This window comes from Monopterus albus, unplaced genomic scaffold, assembly GCF_001952655.1.
Source record: "Monopterus albus unplaced genomic scaffold, M_albus_1.0 scaffold38.1, whole genome shotgun sequence".
Taxonomy (NCBI): domain Eukaryota; kingdom Metazoa; phylum Chordata; class Actinopteri; order Synbranchiformes; family Synbranchidae; genus Monopterus; species Monopterus albus.
Window position 1 is genome coordinate 1,485,778 of NW_018127918.1, and position 20,169 is coordinate 1,505,946.

The window sequence follows — 20,169 nt, forward strand, 5'->3', positions numbered from 1 at the left end:
CTTTTAAGGTTGCAGTAATTAAACCTCTACTCAAAAAGCCTACTCTTGACCCAGGTGTCCTAGCTAATTATAGACCAATATCCAATCTCCCATTTACTTCCAAAATCCTTGAAAAAGTTGTTGCAAAGCAGTTATGTGACCACTTGCACAAGAATGATTTGTTTTAGGATTTTCAGTCAGGATTTAGAGTCCATCATAGTACAGAAACCGCACTGGCGAAAGTCACCAATGATCTTCTCCTAGCCTCAGACAAAGGACTTGTCTCCATACTTGTTCTCTTAGATCTCAGTGCTGCTTTTGACACCATTGATCACAGCATCTTACTGCAGGGACTTGAACATGTTATTGGGATTAAAGGAACTGCACTAAGTTGGTTCAAATCTTATTTATCAGAAAAATTTCAATTTGTTCATGTTAATGACAAGGCTCCATCGTATCTTAAAGACCTCGTAGAGCCTTATCATCCTAACAGAGCACTTCGCTCTCAGAGTGCAGGTTTACTTGTGGTTCCTAGAGTCCACAGAAGTAGAATGGGAGGCAGAGCCTTTAGCTATCAAGCTCCTCTCCTATGGAACCAACTCCCAGTCTCAGTTCGGGAGGCGGACACCCTCTCTACCTTTAAGATTAGACTTAAGACGTTCCTTTTTGATAAAGCTTATAGTTAGGGCTGGATCAGGTGACCCTGAGCCCTCCCTTAGTTATGCTGCTATAGGCCTAGGTTGCTGGGGGGCCCCATGATGCTCTGAGTTTCGTTTCCTTCCCCTCCTGCTCTGCTCTCCTCTCCTCTCCTCTCCTCTCCTCTCTCCCCCTATGCTTCTATATGCCACCATTACACATTACTCACTTTGTGTCTCCTCTCTCTCGTAGTGTGTCCTCTCTCTCTCCCTGTACTTTTCTGCAGGTTGCCCTGGCCCTGGAGCTCTACATCTCTGACGAGCAGTCACCAGCCACATCAACCTGATCAGTGTTTGATTGTTGTGTCTTGTTGCTTTTCTTCTTTTGTCTCTCCTCTATCCACTCACCCCAACCAGTCGAGGCAGAAGGCCGCCCACCAAGAGCCGGGGTCTGTCGGAGGTTTCTTCCGTTAAAGGGAGTTTTTCCTCCCCACTGTCGCCAAGTGCTTGCTCAAGGGGGATTTGTTGGGTTTTCCCTATGTAATAATACTGATAACAGTAAGGTCTAGACCTTACTTTGTAAAGTGTCCTGAGATGACTTTTGTTGTGATTTGGCACTATACAAATAAAATTTGATTTGATTTGATTGCTATCCAATCACATCTTTTTATCATGCCTAAAACACTCTGTAGTGAAAAATACACCATAGCAATATTAAAATTCATTTCAATATTTCAAATATTACCCTGCAATAATAAGAACCACAATATCTGAGGCACTGTAAGAGTTTACTTTGCAAGTACTTACTGTGCAAGTTTTACACAGTACTTTACTGAATAAATTGTTGGTTGCTGCAAGAACAGCATGTGCTCTCCTCTGCATCCCCCATAAGGTTAATCACAACAATTATTTTGTGAAATCTAGTTTTGCCTGAACACCACATCTGGAGAGTTCTTAAAAATGGGTTATTTCCAAGTAAAGAAAGTTGATAAAATGCTGTTACTCCTAGGCCTAAATGTAGGACCAAGTATGTGCCTGTCAGCAAATTAGTGGCCAGTTAAAGCTGATTTCCTATTCTGAGATCTCTGATATATATGAGCTGTGATATCATATTGACAGAATTAAATAACTGCCAGTGGAAAAATTAATCATCAGCAGTGTGTGTATACATTTTTGCCCAATTACAGTAAATCATTCACTAAATCACTTTAATGAAAGCCACAGTCCCTCATACTCCATGAACAAGAGACAAACATTTCGGTGACGGAATTAAACGCAGCTGACCTCTGACTCTGCTGTGTCCTTACTGTCCTCTAGTTGGGGAGCATCAACATCTGCTGACGCTGTCTCCACTTGGTCAGGTTCAGGTGGGGCCGGTGCAGGAGTTGTAGCTGCAGGCGTGCTCGGAGCAGGATTTGGCTGAATGGAGGGTGTGGTTGTACAGGTAGAAACCTCTGGGGTTGTCGGTGCAGAGGTCAATGCTGAAAGCTGCTTACTCTTTGACTTTAAACTTGGTGGCCCTGAATCTGAGTGTAAGAAAGATGTGTTAGCACCAGTTACTACAGGAAAGAAGGCAAGATTAAAGGACATTCATGCAAATTATAACATTTGAAAGTCATTCCACTGCAAGTTATCTCCATCTACAGTTATTTAATTCTAAGTGACTAATGAGCATTTTTCCTTTTCTTTAATTTACGAAAGTCAAGACACATGACTTCAGTTTGCCTCATTTCAAAATATTAAACTTTACAAAATTCTGAAAAGACAAAATGACTTGTCACAAAAAAGTGAAGTATGGGACAATATACACTCACCAGCTTTATTATTAGGTACAATAGTATGCAATTCAATGCAATACTTCCACTTTAACATTCATAATATTCAGAGATGTCTCTATATTTTTGTCCTCCCCAGCTACATATATGAAAGGGTCAGAATATTAGGAACACCTCTAAATATAATGTAGTCCAGTACAACACCACCTAACTGTGTCCTCAGTAATAATCATAAATTGAATTTGTACATTTATGACAATTTCACCAAAGCCTGATGAGCTTTATAAACACAGATGCTAAGGTGCATGTGGTGCACCGAAGTGCATACAATTGTACAGGTGTACTTAATAAATTGGCTGCTGAGTGTATAGTGTTATGACACTACTGACCTGACTGAGGAGCAAGATTTGAATTGTTCTTCACTGTTTTGACCTGTGACAAAAAAAACCTTATCAAAAACCATTTGTATCAAGCTGTTGGAAACCATTCATAAAAACATCCTTCTACAACACCCCAATAATCAACACCCACAATATTGTGTGTAGAACACAATAACCCCCTTTAAGGTTTCACTGATCCTGAACAATATTGTTTCTCATGGTGCCCAGTTTTCTCTTGGGACCTTGAAGACATGTTTTGTGATAAACAACGAGTTACCAAGTCGCCCCCTTGCTCTAAAATTTGGGAATACAGTTCCTATGCTTATTTGGGAAATGTAAATAGGAAGTACAAAGTTTCCATTGAATCAGTGAATCAGCTGTGGGGTGTAACATTTACAAACTTTATTTAACCTATATTTGTCTATATTTTCCAAAATTAGCACCTTCAGAAGTAAACCAAATTAGCCACCTATCAGTTTCAGTTCAAGATCAGCTGCAAAAGGGTTTATTGTATTAAATTGCGCTGGATTGTAGATGTATGTTATAAAGTGGTACCTCTGAATGTAATTACAGAAACCTCACTATCACAAAGATAAACCACAAGTGAATAACAGACAAAGCAACAGAACATGTCCGTGTTGTACCTTCTTCCTGGGGCCTGTCGAAGCCTCTGCCTCCAGACAGTACTCCAAGATCTTCTGAGTGGGTTTCCTCTTCCGCTTCTTTTCCAGCAGAGGAGCGTTTTCTGTGAAACAAATGTCAAAGCCAGGTTAAGCACTGTACATAAAAAAGGTGTATCCAGGTTATCAAAACATCATATCTAGCTTTTTGAGGCTTTATTCAACACAAATGAAAGCTTAAACGTAGCACATGCAATAACGTACTATAGCTGTAACAATTAGTCAATTGATTAGTTGATTGGCAGAATATTTATCTACAACTGTTCTGGCAGTCAGATAATTGTCAGTTCAACTGTTTGACCTAACCAAAGAATCAGGGGGTGAGGTATTTTTCCCTGACAATTGTCAAACAACATAAATTCTTCAGATTCATCGGATCTTTCAACATCTCTTTCAACCAAGCAATTTAGCTCATTAAAAATATGTTTTAAGTGTTTAATGCCTTCTACAGAACAGTGTATTTTGCCTTTTGAACTCTTGATCACTGTGCAGAAAACTTGAAATACTGTCATATGTTTGTTGCTCCTGTATTAAAGCCATGCAGTACAGATGATTGGTACAAAGATGATAAAGCTATATGCAAAATGTAGCACCAGTCTGACCAGTTGGCTTAAGCTACTTGTGGCACCATCTCATTTTAAAATATAATTAATATTCTGGTTTACACAGTTCCCTTTTAATTGAATTCCGGTGAATGTTACTCAAATTATTAATTGTGTTTGCCTGGATGGCTTTCTTTACATGGATCAAAATGCACGTATAGTTCTTTTCTTGAAAAATATTTTATATAAAAATGTTTGGAAGAGCTTGTGAAAGAACTACATTATCTTACTAACTGTGGATAACATGCTGGGAGAAAAACTGAAACAAAAACAGTTTCGGTTATGTATTTGACATGCTCTGTATAGTGTGTAGTGATGCACAGTACTATGGACTTCTCTGTGTGAATAGCACTGCATGGCCTCTGCTTCAAAAACATTAGCCTTAAAACACAGTCGGTAGTTGGAGCTGCAGCAATTACTGTAACACACAGCTCACCGAGACAATTAAAGTAGGTCACTATAAAACCCTGAACACACAATGTAGAGTTTGTTACATTTTTGAGGATATTATCTCTGATGTCCATTTCTAATAAACGTTAAATGCACTAAGAAATCGTGGAAAAAAGACACTCCTCGTAATTCCAGATCTTGCCTAAAAAATCATTATATTTTTAAGTTTTCTTCTGTATGAAAGATATTCAGTGATAGTTGTCAGTATATTTGATGATCCATAGCATACGAGAACTGTTAACAGCAAATTCAGTAGGCTCATGTTATTGGCCACAGTGTAACAGTTTAAAGACTCTCTACTTTGATGACGATTGGGCAGGTTCTAGGCTCAGATTGGGCTAACGTTTGTTAGTCAAATCTGGCAACACTGGTCTGCAGCTATGTTTCATTATTTGGGCCCCTTCGCTCCAGTGAAGATAACTCTTAATGCTACACAATACAATCTTTTAGACAACTGTTTCGACATGCCTCCATGCACAAAAGCCATTGGGATGATATGGAACACAGTCTCTAAGGCACGCTTTAATGCCCAAAAATCAGTGTCTGACCTCACTTATTCTCTTCCAGCACAATAGGAGCAAATCCCTGCAGCCAGCAAACAGAATCTTGTTGAAAGCCTTCCCAGCCACTATAGCAGCATGCTTTCAGAATGGCACATTCAGCACACACAGACATAATGTTCAAGTGTTCACGCACTGTTAGGTCAAAAACAAAGATACACAAATACTCCCTCACCGTTGTCTTTGGCAAGGCTTTCTGACAGCAAAGGTTCAGCTTCAGGAGGAGGGGTTAGTGTGTCGATGGAAAGCACCTGTGCATCTTGGGGAGGTGTGTTTTCACTGCTGGAAATTTGTAGTTCAGAGGGCACTGTTGCAGCAATTTCCTCAGGAGGTGGTGTCTGTATTTCAGGAAGTAAGTTCATGGATAGATGGTCGTGTGTGTTCTTGTCTGATCCCAGGGGTTCAGACATGGAGGTAATGGGTTGAGTAGCCTGAAAAAAGAAAAGATGTGATTTCACTGTCAATCGTGATACAAGTTTCATGTGTAGCTGCAAAAGTGATATAGGATAACTAATGCCATAGTATTGTGCACATATAACAGCACCTGAATATATAGTTTAAATTGATCTTACTTTGTTTGATTTTTACCTTTCCACTTGGCTGGAGAGGCTTTTTGGTTTTCTTCCTTGTAGAGAAAATCTGATCATACTCTTGAGTCCATTCAATCAGCCTCTTGCTTGGTTTTCTTATTCGCTTATGTGCTAAGAAAAAGATATACAAGAAAAGAATGTAGCCGTTTTACAGCACCTGTTGTTAATGGTGTGCAATACCTTATAACAATTTCTTTAAAGTCATCTCAATTAATGTGATCAACCTGAATGGCTGGAATTTTAGAACTGCAGAGGATGTGTCAGATTGTGTTTCATTTTGGGCAGACTAAAACTACACTGTCCTCACCTGCCGGAGCCTCGTCGCATCCTCCAGTGTTGTGCATCAAGCTTGTCTTAGTCTCAGTGCAGTCTGCAACAAGGCCATTCGGCTGTCCCAGAAACAGAGTAGTGTTGCAGCCCCGCTGCTCCAAAGGCACCATGTTCCGTAGATTCTCATTTACTCTGCTCCACCCCTCCTCGTCCTCCTCCTCTTCCTGAACCATTTCTTCAAGACCTCCATTCTGCCTCTCCCAGCTGCTGGCCTGTGTACCCAACAGAGACTGTACTTTTGATGAGCAATCCACTCTTGATGAAGAGTCCACTGTTGGTAAGGTTGCCACTTCTGGCAAAGACTCCAGTCCTGGAAAGCCAGGTCCAGACCTGGCAGAACGACAAGGCACTTTGCGGCTGGCTTTCTTTTTCAACCTAGTGGAGGTGCCCCTTCTGTTATAGGGCCTCTTCCACATCCGACTTGTGCTGTCTTCTTTGTGTGTGATCATATTTTTCTCCGGACTGGAATTTAAGTTGTTAACATATTCAATTCGCTGATCTTGGCCTGCAGGTTTCACCTCCCCAGGCATCACTAAGGGCTCCTCCTTAACATGGGCACATGGTGGCCCTATCTCCAGTTCTAATGGGGCCCCCTCTCGCTCTCTAGTGTCATGCAAGTCCTTCAGCATCATGAGAAAAGTGCTGAACTTGTAGTTTGTGTCTGGTTTGAAAGAGATGGGTTTACCATTGGCCTCACTTGCCAGGGACTGGAAAGATACCTCCTTCACATTCTTAAAAGCATTCATAAAGGAAAATGGTGAGGGAGGTGAGTATGAGGAGCATATGTCAGAAGAATGATTGTCTTTCTTTGCCTTTACCCTAGATGTAAGAGGTATGAAGTCCATGGGTGGAGTTGAAGATATTGACAGGTCTTCGTCTTCACTCTTGACATCAGCTTCAAAGTCAACTGAATCCGAGAACACCAAAGAGGGGGTGCTACAGCTAGAAAAGGTGTCCTGATCATATTCAACAATATCATTATAGTGAGATTTAAGAGATTTTCTTTTAGTACATGAGCCCAGTTTGGCTTCTGGATTCCAAGTGGAGCTACATGCAGAGTGGCACACAGTGTCCTCTGCTTTTCTGAATGAATTTAAGAGTCCTTTCTGCTCAGTCTCTTTTCCGGCTTTCTCCCGCTTCTTCTGCTCTGCCTCCTGCATGGCCTTCAGAGCTCTGGTCATCAGTCGACTGCTGGCTGGGAGGTGGGCAGGCTGCTCACGTAGGACTTGATTCATGTCATCTGGAACCTGCTTTAATTTGTAGAGAACTTTCTTGGATTTCTCAGAAAGCAGGCCTTTGGAAACGTTCCTAGATAGAGCATTCCTCTGCCGGTGAGAAGCCCGATTTGTATTATAAGCTGTATTAGTAGCAGTTGTATTTTTTTTCTCTGAGCTGACTAACTCATCATAAGTCATGCTTGTTCCATTGGTGGTAGGAGTCTTCTTACTTTCTGACCGATCTAACTGATTAGAGGATGGGCAAGTCACATTGCTTGGGCTTACATTTAAAACTGGACTACCTGACAAGTGTGTACTGTCAACAGACACACTCGTCAAATCTGTGGTCATGACAGTTTCCTCTGGTGATGATTCTGAGGATAGACGAAGCACACCACTCCCATCACTAGCTTTTAACTTCTTAACGGAGACCTTTAAAGATACTGAACTGTTTGCCTGAGCTGTGGAGACATTCGCCTTGCTGTCCACCCAGTGTGACTGTTTAGAGGACATTTTAGTCAAATTATTATCTGGTGTCTTTTCTTTTTTTGTACGGCTAGGCTGGTCACTGGAATTAGAACTTTTAAACTTCTTGCCCTTTATGTCCTTACGTATTAATTTGACAAAGGGTAGCCTACACTTAGAGACCAGACTTGTTTGTTTTTCTAGCCTTCCTAATTGATCAGTAGTGCGAGCATTTACACCTGACAATGCAGCATTGTTACTTTCTTTTGCTTCTGCTTGATTAGAAATCCTCTCAATTACATGGACCTTTTTTTTAGCCACGACATCAGAATGTTTAGTTCGACTAATACTCTTTACACTCTCTAAAAGCCTTGGCTGGTCATCGAAAGTGACTTTCGTGCTGGGCTCTAAGGCTTTTTTAACATCTGAGCTACCAAACTGGCCAGATGGCATGCCAATAATAGTGTCAGTTGTATTATTGGGCGTCTGTCTACACTTTGAGTGTTGACACTTGTCTGAGGGCACAGTAGTTTCAGTAGAGGCCAGGGACTTCTCCTTGTCTGGCAATCCTGACGGGTCAGCAAGACTGCCAGATGTACCAAAAGGTCTATTAGCAACCAGGGTGTTTTTACACTTGAAATGTCCTGACTCTTCAGGTGGCAGATTTGTTTCAGCCAAAGTCTTATGCTTGTCTAAGAACCCTGACTGGTCACTGGGCCCGCCACTGGAAGACAGCATCCTTTTACAAAAAACTGATGAATTCTTTTTCTTACAGGGCACCTTACTAAAGAGAGTGCGGTCTGGCATTGGACTGGTAGTTTTAGGTCGCCTGTCTTTGCCTGATTTACTGAACCAAAGGCCACTCTGAATCTCTGGCTGCTTCTTCACCTCTTTGACAACCATAGCAGATGGCTGGGTCTGGACTAGCTTAGGCTGACGTTCAAGTGCTTTAGGACACAAAATCTTAGGGATTGAGTCGAGGTCAGAATATGGACACTCCCCATTGTCTCTATCTGATGGGTCAGGGCTATTCCGTAACATATTTTTAGAGTGTTTACTGCTCACGCCTTTCAACAGTTTTCTTTGTTTCTTCTTGCCAGAAGATTTCCTTAAAGTGCTTTGCTTTGGTGGAGTTGTTACTGGGGATGAAATGGATCCATTGGTCACGTGCAATGTCTCAGGAAGGGTGCAAACTGGTGAAGTGGATGAAGAAAGGGTTGGACATGCCTTGTTCTCTCTCTCTGATGTGGAACTGTCATGGAAGGCATCGTCTAAGGATGAAGAAATGGAAGAAACCATTTTGGGTCTTTCTGGGAGAACAGATTCAGCTTCTGCCACACTGGATTTCCAAGAGTCCTGAAAGCGCTTAGCAATCTGCAGAAAGAAGAATTTGTTTATGATCAACTGTTTAAACTGAAGTTATTCCTGAACAGGTTTTCATTTAGAAAAAAGTAATTACAGTGTATTTATAGTTGTGATCCCTTTGCTTCCCCCTCCGGCGCAGTAGGAGGAGCTGTTCAAATTCAAAGCCTCCATGGAAAGCGTGAGTTGATTTCTCCTCTACCCAGATGAATTCCACAGGTTCCCCAAAGGTCCTGACATGGTAGAGTCGACAGGGACGGTCACTGGGCTCTAAGACAACAAGAAAACATCAGCTTCACGCTCATTAGATGCACAGGAAGTACACGAGTGCTTTAACAAAGCAAAGGAAGCTGTACAGTTAAAGAACACAAAATTGTCTACAGAATTACAATTAAATGCACAATAATGTCAGACGTTTGAACATAGCACATTATTACATGGCTAAAATATTAATCATTAGTAAGAAAAATTTGTTGTACAATGCAGTGATTCTTAAATATATATATGTACACATGATTTATGGGACAGTGGAAGTAGAAGAAAAACTGCCAAAGTGAATCTTAAAACTACAATACCAGCAGGTCATTTGGCATGTGTCACACCCTACCAAGACATTACTACAATCCAGCATAAGACAATAGTACTTTTTACTAGACTTTAAACCATACAAATCCACAATAGCTAAGGAAAGCTATCACCATCTCATTTGATAATTTTTTGATAACGTTTTTAGCATGATGTTTCTCTCCACTGGGTAATGGCACACTGTAAGAAATTAAGTTCAGATTATATTACTTGTGCATTTTGAATTTTTTCTGCAAATTCAGTCCTAAATTACTAACTGTTGCAATCTTATCTTTTTGATGTGGTATTAAATCACCATTCATTGATACAAGAACACTCAGCTACCAACTGACAGTAGAAATCATTTAAATTGTGACCAAAATTATACATAAAGCAAATCACACAACTGAAAGCAATACATTAGTCTAGGTAAGAACATTAAGTCAGCAATGTTTCAGGCCCACCTTTCATTCTGTGATAGGTTCCCTGTACAGGGTCAATGATCACCTCACACGGCCACCATGGTCTTCGGCCGAACTTTGCCCAAATCACTTCATGCTCTAAAAACTTCACAGGTGGCAAAGACTTTTTCTTCAGGCTGTTCTGCTGTCAACAATATATCAGTGAAGAACAAAACCACAATGAGATGTCTGAAAATGAGACAGGTAGCTGTGTCAGAGCTACAAAAACCAACAGGAAAGTAACTACAAGAAGAACAGCTAATACCTCATTTGAAGTTCTGAGTCTACAAAAGAAAACAGCTGTGTATTAATTTACTTGTAAGGGCATTTTTTGACATTACTTGACCTGTCTAGGCTCCTTCTGCCTAAAAATGTTCTCTACAGGCTTTCTTCTATGGTCTAAATCCAGTTTCTCATCTCTTGTTCTGTAACTGCTTTCAAGCCACAAAAACCACAGGAGGAAAATTCCACAACCTTGTCGCACTAGTGGCTACTATATCCTCCTGAGCGTATACAGGAGTGACTGACCACTTCAGCAGATTAAATGGACTGGTGGGGCATATGAGCAGACCTGAGTTGCAGTGGAAAGTGGTAGTAAATGAACACTTAGCTGCATTTATACATCAATTTGTCTTAAAATATGGTACGACTTTCATCTAAGTCACGTTAAACTATTTCAATTTTTAAAAAACAATTGTTATTTTCTATATTGAATACATCATTCAAAGAGTCACAGTGTAGGTTGGATAAAGTATGTAAACCTCTAGGCCAATGACATCAACTAAAGCTAATCGGAGTCAGGGGTTAGCAAACCATAAACCAGACTGGAGGTGTGGGTTAGAGCTCTTGGAGCCTTCTGAATCAGTTAGCTCAGAAGACTTATGATCAAGAATTGGTGATTTGCACACAACTGGAAAGAATTACAAAGTCATCTTAAAGAGTTCAGATATTTATCACTTCACAGTTAGACTGTCTATTAATGGAGACAATTTAGCACTGTGGCTACTCTCCCTAGAAGTGGGTGCCCAGCTAAGATGACTCCAAAAGCACAATGCAGAATGCTCAGTGAGGTATAAAAAAAAAAAAAAAAGAGAGAGCGACTCAGAGTAACAACTACAGACTTAAAGGAATCACTAGAGCTGGTTAACATCTGTTCATGAATCTTCATATCATTGCTGTCAGGCAGAAACCTCATACCTCCAAAACCACTTTTCAGGAAATGAAAAACCCTGTGTACCTAAAATTATTCAACATCACACTGACAAAGTTGATATTTTTCTTTATATATCATTACTTACCTACATGTCATTATATTATTAACACTTTGCCCAAATCAAGTTCATATGAGGTTTTGCCAACAGTTTCAGGATCCAGTGAAGTTACAAGATTTATTCACAAGCCGTTCATAACACTTTTCATTGGTTAAATGTTTGTAAAAACCCACAGGCAGACATAAAGGATGATCAATAGGACTGATTTATGAAAAAAAGACAAAATATGGACGAAGGAGGTTTCTGCCCGACAGTGACAATATGCAAATCTTCAAATCTTGATGCATTGTTGCACACAGCATGGTATCCATGATGGGACACCAACCACAGAGGAAGTTGCTAAGCATTGAATTAAATCTATCAGGCTTCAAATAAACAAAATCCACCTTTTGGAGTGGCCCAGCTAGAGCCCAGACCTTAACCCAACAGAGATGCTCTGGAATGACCTCAAAGAGCAGCTCACACAAGACATCCTAGGAATATGTCCAGGCTGAAGCAGGTCTATGAGGAAGATTGGTCCAAAATTCCTCCTGTTGTCCAGGTCCGATCTACAGCTACTGTAACATCTTGTCTGAGGTTATTTTTGCCCCAGAAGGTTTGACCAGTTACTACATCAAAGGGTTCACTTACATTTATACGAGCACTGTGAATGTTTAATGGCTGTGTCATATAAAAACACTATTGTATCTGTTGCTGTTTAATTATGCCTATGCTTGTAACTTAGATAAAAGTTAGATTACACTTTATGACCGATTAGAAAACCCAGCCACAATTAGCCTAGCTTAGAATAAAGATTGTCCAAGGGGGAAACTACTAGCCTGGCCAAAGTTTAAAAAAATAAATCCTACCACCAGCACCACTAATTAACCCAATATATTTGTTTGTTTAATCCATTCACAAACAGAAATGTAAAAGAAATACATTGTGGTGTTAGAGTTTAAAAACCCACAAACTGACAACAAGGTAGCAGCCAACAAACTAATGAACTGGTTTTTCCAGGGATGTAAGACTCATTCAGCTCAAAGAAGTTAGGAAGTGCAAGTTTGTAACTAAATAGATGGTGATTACATTTATGGGCATGTAATCACAAACATCTAATTGCGTCTGTGTTGTTCTATGACCACATGTGGACATTTGAGCATTGAAGGCTTTTGCTGGCTATGAATGAGCTTTTTCAGGGCTCTGTAGGCCACAGAAGACATTTGTACATCTCACAGTAAGAAAATCACAGGTGCACATAATAAAAAATGATGATAGCTGACTTCTAACTGCTTTAGTTTCATGGTTCTGGTATTGCAGGCTCCCTGTCACACTGTCATCACTTACTGGGACACCTCAAAAGAAAGAAGCCATTGGTAACCTTATTGATAACACCTGTGCTTTTCTTGGTATGACAAGTCAAACTGTCAGCTCTGTTCAGTACATTCACATTGATTGCCCTGTGAGCTCATCAATTTAAATCAACTGTACTCTGTGTCACTCAGGTGATTAGTGGATGTTTTTCTACACAAAACAACAGGTGCTGAGACACAGATTCACAGATGAATAACTCCCTGTATCAGAGATATGGGTGTGCTCCTCTGTCTTTGGATCACCTCCTGTACAAGCAAAAATATAGAGTTCCAAAATAATGTCCCTGAAGACTGTATGCATGTCCACATGAATACAGAAAGGACTGTGTAATTGTTTCAGAAAAATAGGAACAATGCCAATAGGATATTCTGAGTTTAGTAATGCTAAAATATACTGACAGTGCAACACAAAAAGTTAACCATAATGGATTCTTTCACTTATTATTCTTTTTATCCTACTTCTATTTAAGGAATAATTGGGGTCTAAGTACAGGAACTGCAGTTCCCTTAATGCTTATAATGTTCTGGGGGATGTAAAACAGAAATACATTCTAATGTTGCCAGCAGGTTGTTTGCGCTAAGTTTACTTAGCATAATAAGGGTAAAACTTGCCACTGAATGCCTTGAGGGACTATCCCCAAACAGCAACAGCTCAGCGTCGCTCTCCCACTCGTCATCCGAGCAGTACCAGTATCTCCTGCGCTGACCCGAAGACTGGGACCGGGTGATGACTTTTGCTGACAACAGGGTAGCATCCTTAGTGTCTGAATTTAAGTCTGCAGGAGTGGACTGAAGAACACTCCCTGCCCTCTCATGTTTGTCCTGCAAGTCTCCTATAGGTGACGTGGTCTCTCGCATTTCATTATTGTCATCATCCTCAAACAAAGAGGATTCAAAGTGGAGGAAGCCGTTGGTGAAGGGGCTGTTACTATCGAGAGAGAAAGCCGGGCTAGGTGGATCTGAGAAACAACTTTCTGACTTTTTAGCTTCGGTGACATGATCGCTATGATTAGCTGCTGGCACATCTCTACATCCAGTTCGGCCCTCTGGTTGTTTTTGTCCAGCAGAAGAGTTACCAACGCTCTCCTCCCTACTTGTATTGTGGCTGCCAGAATAATCCCTGCTAGTGCAATCAGCCCAGGACTCCCTCTCCATTGCCTTCCCCCTCTCCTTCTTGTGTGTCCCCCACTCCCAGCTCCTCTCTGGCTCCCTCACTGGCAGGACCAGGTCAGGCTGGCTCACCATGCTGGTGAGATGCTGTAGCCTCCTAAGAGGACTGTAGGAGGAAGATGATGAGGACGAGTGGACCCTTGGTGCAAACCCATAGATTGATGCATGCTTGAGGGAGGAGGCTGCAGCAGACATGCTTAGGCTGATCTTGTGGTCATGGTGTCTGGAAGAGCAGGAGTGGGTGGAGATGTCACAGCCAGGGGTCAAAGGGCAGCTGGACTGATGAGTCTCCCTACCAGGGCCTGCATAAGGACTACTCATGCTGGCATGGCTCCTTCCTGAAACACAAACAGAAATCGTCAGTGTAGAGCCTACATTCTTGGCACCAAAAACCACTAGTATCAGTGTGGATGACTTAAAAAAATAAATCCCATGGCTTGTTTATGTCAGTCTATTTTAGTCTGCTGTAATGGTCCTTGATGGATTTCCACCAACTGCCTGTGGTACTCAGTTGGGATTTAAGGATATTTTCTATAATCTATATTTCTAATAGAAATTATATTTTAGCAATTTTGCATAGCGTGTTTCTGCACTCTGTCTTCCATTCAACATGTCCTAACACTGATGCATCTTATCTAAACTTATCCCAGACAGTTAGTAATGGGACATTTTTAAGAGACACAACACAGCTCGGACGTCTGATCTGAAAACATAATATGCCTTCATGACATCTAAATAAAAGCGTAAGCAGACTCACTGACGACGAGCAGATCGACCTCATGTGACTACAACGCAGCCTCATTGAAAAGCCTTTTGGGAAAATTATCGCGATATATTCAAAATGACATCAAGTACGATAAGGTCAGCAGCCTATAAGTCACATCTGTACATGCAGTATATAGACACACTGCAGCCTGTGCGATTATCACAGCGCTTAAAATCAACCCGATGTTAACACGCCGGCGCAAAAAACACGACCTGGAATTAAAATGGACCCGCGCGCACGCACGCGTATGCACGCGCTTGTGTGTGTATAGGTGTGTGCAGCTGCATGTGTCTGTGGGTTGTTTGTAGCTTGCACTGGCTATCTGTTTGCATGAGACAAACACAAACGCCACATAACATGCAAAGACGACGACACACAACAAGTACACGTACACACACTGACGCACACAAACACACAGTGACACACACAGACAATCACACTTCTACAGGCTTCCCTCCGACAGATGCAGGCTATGTGCATTAAACGACAAAATCACGGAGAAATCGCCAAATGACAGGGGATCTGTCGCGAGAATCTTACCATTCCGGTGTCGGCCACCGCAAAATTGACCCTCGACCCGTTCATTTTGGCGTTTAAATGTGGAAATTTCCAATTTTTTGAAAGCGGATGAGGGTAGTCCCAGCGGCAACACTACTAGGCCTGGATCCTGTGAAACGTACTCACTCACTCACTCACTCACTCCCCCCTCCACCTCCCTCCTCCTCTCTACATGCGCTAAAGCCTGGTCCAGCGGCCCCTGGAATAGAAATTCAGACGTGCTGTACTCCTCCAACGACACTCCCCCCTTTGCTTCTAGATAACTCCAACTTTCTAATTGTCCGTCTATGGATTTGTGCTCTGTTTAATGGCTCTTTCCTGCCTACAGATTCTGCCTGCCCCTTGAAAGTCAGTCTCTTTCTGCCGTGCGCACTGCCAGTCGTCACCACTGCCTCCCTCCCCAGCCGGTCCAAAGCATGGAGCACAGAAGGGGCCGTAATTTTTCTTGAAGGTAAAAAAAGAGAAAAATCTAGAGCTGACAATCACCAAAAACCGCAACGGACCACCGCACGACACCTCCAGCAATCGCCCCACCCCTCTTGTTAATTACAAGCACCAGTTATTAACCTAAATGAAGCTGTCATCACCAATGACATATCACATGCCAAACTTGTGCCAACAACTGGCATCACCTTCACCACTACCCAGAGACGCACATGGGGAGCACATATGCACCTGGAGATGAGACGACAAAAATAAATGAAGTAACAAAAAACGTCCACCACCACGCCTGGGAAGCAGTGAGAGCAGACTACCCGGAAAAACAGATGGGCTTCCTTTCCTGAGACGAGTTGCTGTGTAGTCTGTGGCAGCACACCCGGTCCCTTCAAAATGGAGTCCTCCAGCCTGAGAGGAGAAAAAAAAAACAGGCCACCAAGTGTTAATATATGCTCGATATAAAGTTCACCCGGCCACACAAAAACAGAGCCACAACGCGCACTTTTCCTTTGATGTAGAGGTGGTTTTGGAGGTCGATTGTTGAATTACCCATGTCACGACAGGAACATTTTCTTATTGCTCCTGTACCTCCCAAAGTCACTGTCTTACGAGCGTTTCTGCCTCGACAGGGGCTGAGGCTCACTTATCCTCTGGTGTGTGTGTGCCAAACGCATGTATGACATCAAACTCAACAGCATAATGGCACTTTGAGCGTTGACTGTGCAGATTTCATAACTATTTTGTGCATAAGACGGGAAACCACCGTCATTTTTTTGTTTTATCAGAAACGAAGGGGTGAAAGCTGTAAGGCAACTGCAGCTCTCGGCCGCGGAGACAGAGCTGAACCGAGACATTAATGCTTGTATGCGTTTGATTTTATGCATGAGGAAAGCTCCAGATTTGTAGATATAGACACAATAAGTCAATGTGGTTAGAGAGGGCGGTCGGGGGTGGGTGTTTCAGATGGAAAAATACACCCCTACACTCAGTCCACTCTTGTGTGTCGATGTGGGAAACTGCGTTTATGAGCGACACGGCAGTAAAACAGCAAACCCTTCTGTCCTCAGAAGAATAGCCAATGAAAATGAAGTACAATAAATGCAACATATAGCTCAGATGGGTCACCGGTTGTGCTTCTCGGCAGGATGTGAATATTTAACGATTTCTACAGCCACACACACTCAGCCCCTTACGTTCCCCGGTGGGTTTTTTTAATACTCAGTTCAGATGAAACCATGGAGGACAGGCTTTGGGATGTGCTTTGTTTTTCAGCCTCGATCTTAGCAGGAAGGGTCTGGTATGAAAGGAAAGAATGAGAACTGTGGAGACAGACAGGAGAGTGAAGGTGAAAAGGGACGCGCCCCCGGCACTGGCGCTGCGCACAACAGTGCCGCGCATCTGCAGGCGAACCGCCGTCATTATTACCATTCCGTTCTCATTTAGACCAGTGAACCTACCGGACTTTCCACTGCTGCATCAGACCAGGTTTCAGTATGACAAGGCACTGACGCTGCTTTAAGGTTACTGTATTCCACTGTACTCAGAAATGTTTTTAATATTTTGGCCATCCCATTTATTTGAATAGGGGTAGATTAAATAGCCTATTGAAACACCTCTCACTATAAGGCCATTGTAAATAGAAGCCTCCAAAATGACCACAAATTAAACCAAAACCGCTCTAAAACAGTTTTTAATTAACTGGACATCACAACCCTTATGAAGGTACAATTTACTGAAGCTGTGTTGTATTAGTTTTAGCTCGGGGTACCTCTTAAACTGACAGCTCAGTGCATATTCAGTGGTGGAAGAATATATTTATATATATATTAAAGGAAAACTAGAAAGACCAGAGTCTGAAAGTACATTAATAAAAGTAAAAGTCCTATATTTCAAATTAAAAGCCTACTTACAATATAAAATAATTACTAGCAAAATCAAATAATCAAATGCAAAAGTACATGCAGAAATGCTTCTTTTAGCGTGATGTAATGATAATAATAATGCTGTCATTTGTTGATGTCTTGCTAATTTTAGAGAGCTCATTCATTACAAGGCATTTCAATAGTAAAACTCTGTCTCTCTCTTATTTCACCTCTAAACTTTCATTAAAGTTTTAAAAATGCAAAATTGTGTAATAGAATTTATTTTTATTCCCCTCTCCCATTAATCATGGCACAAACCCCCAGATTTATCATGTGACCTTTTGAAGGGGGGGCTTACCCCTGGATTGGGAACCACTGAACCAGACTACCCAACTGTATATAAAGCAGTTAAAACTAACAGCTAAATGTTGCTTACACATTGATACATCAGTATTTACAATCTAAACATGTCGTGTACAGGAGACACAACCAAGTGCACCAGACCTGCAGGACAAACATGAGAGGGCAGGGAGTGTTCTTCAGTCCACTCCTGCAGACTTTAATTCAGACACTAAGGATGCTACCCTGTTGTCAGCAAAAGTCATCACCCGGTCCCAGAATGAGCTCCACTTAAGCATGTGGGAAAGTCCCACCTCTGCTTTTCTCACAGCAGTACTGTCAGCCTGTCAAATATGTCATACATGCAAAATAATGATGAGTAATTTATACTACTAAAGCTACACTACACAGGAGCAATCATGGCACAACTAGCTGTGTTGGTTCTTTCCCCACTCTCACAAGCCTCATCTGAGAAGAGCACTGGCATCTGTTCTGGTAATATGATGCTCACACCGTCATCACAGCTATAATTTTCTCAGATTTATGGTTTGAGACAATTCTGCAGGCCCAGAAATGACATTTTGATGATAGATTCTGGGCCTACTTCCATCCACTTTTTGCCTCTCAGCCTTCTGAAAACTACAGAAGAAGAAGAGACTTTGAACCAGAATTTAGTCAGATTTTAAGAAATATATTCAACATTTTGGGGAACAGATTTGGGAAACATTTTGCTTCAAACTGACAATAACAATAATCGTCCACCACATAACCCCCTATATAACCACACTTTAACAGTTTCATCTTCCTGTAGAGACTAGAGAGGAACTAACAGCAGAAGGATGGAAAGAGGAGGCTTTTTCCTGGTAGACTGTTCCAGGCCATATCAGCCTCCCTCCTCCCCTGTCAGACATTATTCTTGAGGCTGATGGTAAACTGGATGAGGGATGTCATGAGAAGAGGCTCTCCTCTTCTGTTTTAGCTTTTTAGGAACATTTAATTTTCATTAAATGAGAAAAAAATCCATTACCTATGTAATTTCTGGGTTGACAAAGTTAAATTTCTCCATCATATAAGAGAGTATTTTCACATTTTTGCAGTATTTTTTTCAAGCTGATTCACAGTTGGTTGGGTATGAGGCTCTGATGACAGTAATATTAAATACAGGGATAATAATAAAATATAATAACAATTAACATTTAATAATTGCTTTATCCTCTGTAAATATCACTTCAGAATACCTACAGACATCATTTATTATTTAACTAAATGTAATAATAATAATAATGATCAATCAATAAACATTCCTTGTAAAGACACCACATGTCCACTAGAGGACAGCACAGCACACAATATGAGGTCAGGATGGTGGGACTCGCTGTGTAACCACCTCAGTTAGCACCTGAGTCACCACCTGACTAAAGCAATTATTTGACTGGCACATCAGGTCCACACCTACCAAAACGAGTCCTCATTCTTTATTATGGGCTCATATTGGTTTCAAAATACTTAAATGAAGCTTAAAGTGACTAAACAATGTACACATCCACCAAGGTGGCATCATCACTATAACTGTTTGTAGTTTTGCACCTTGTGTTTCTAAATAAAGTTTAAGGTTCATATTTACTACACTTCTCTTAACACATAATTTCAGTTTTATAATGTGTATAATGCTTCTTAACTTTATTGACAACTCAAAACTGAAGCATTAATTTCCTGCATATTGACAATGGTAAAGCAGCAGATGAAAAACATCCACAACAATGTTCTGGATCAAGACCTGCAACTGTGGACATATACACTCCCCAGCCACTTTATTAGATATAATCGTATATAATATATAATTGAATGCAATTCAATGCAACACTTCTGCCTTAACATCTGTGTTTATGAAGCTCAAAATATTTGTTTTTGGTGAAATTGTCATACATGTATAAATTCAATTGTATGTTTATTATTGAAGTCATAGTTAAAGGTGGTGTTGTACTGGACTGCATTATATTCAGAGGTGTTCCTAATATTCCGACCCTCTCATATGTGTAGCTGGGGAGGACAAAAATATAGAGACTGGATACTGAGCTTCCACACATGTAATTGTGTGTTGTTAACTGTTCCTTTACTTAACCTGAACATTATTTAAAAAATGTGATTAATCAGATACCAAATGACAGAAAGCAGATAGATGTGGATTAGATTTGTGGGAGGAAGCATTCAGTCCACACACTGATGAAGTCTTAGTTAACTGTCTCTCACATGAAAGAGAGACATAGTCCTGGTGGCCTAGGCTTGTCTGCTCTCCCAGGAGTGTGTGTGAAGTTGAGCATGTGTGTATGTGTCTTCCTGTTGTTTTAGATTCCACTTCACTC

At 41.2% G+C, this 20,169-nt stretch overlaps 1 protein-coding gene across 5 annotated transcripts in view; it reads right to left on the reverse strand.

Moving 5' to 3' along the window:
- Window positions 1-16,502, reverse strand: part of nsd1b (nuclear receptor binding SET domain protein 1b) — a 26,923-nt gene extending 10,421 nt beyond the window's left edge. The window contains exons 1-11 of one of the 5 annotated variants that reach the window (XM_020598435.1): window positions 16,108-16,502; window positions 15,843-16,013; window positions 13,286-14,181; window positions 10,054-10,195; window positions 9,123-9,295; window positions 5,959-9,037; window positions 5,650-5,762; window positions 5,237-5,492; window positions 3,414-3,514; window positions 2,779-2,821; window positions 1,899-2,140 (exon numbers count right to left, since the gene is read on the reverse strand). In XM_020598435.1, the coding sequence (XP_020454091.1) occupies window positions 1,899-2,140; window positions 2,779-2,821; window positions 3,414-3,514; window positions 5,237-5,492; window positions 5,650-5,762; window positions 5,959-9,037; window positions 9,123-9,295; window positions 10,054-10,195; window positions 13,286-14,164 (5,028 nt within the window). In that variant the 5' untranslated portion in view covers window positions 14,165-14,181; window positions 15,843-16,013; window positions 16,108-16,502. The other 4 variants (XM_020598437.1, XM_020598438.1, XM_020598434.1 and 1 more) reach the window with 4 other exon arrangements.
- Between the last annotated feature and the right edge of the window lie 3,667 nt (window positions 16,503-20,169).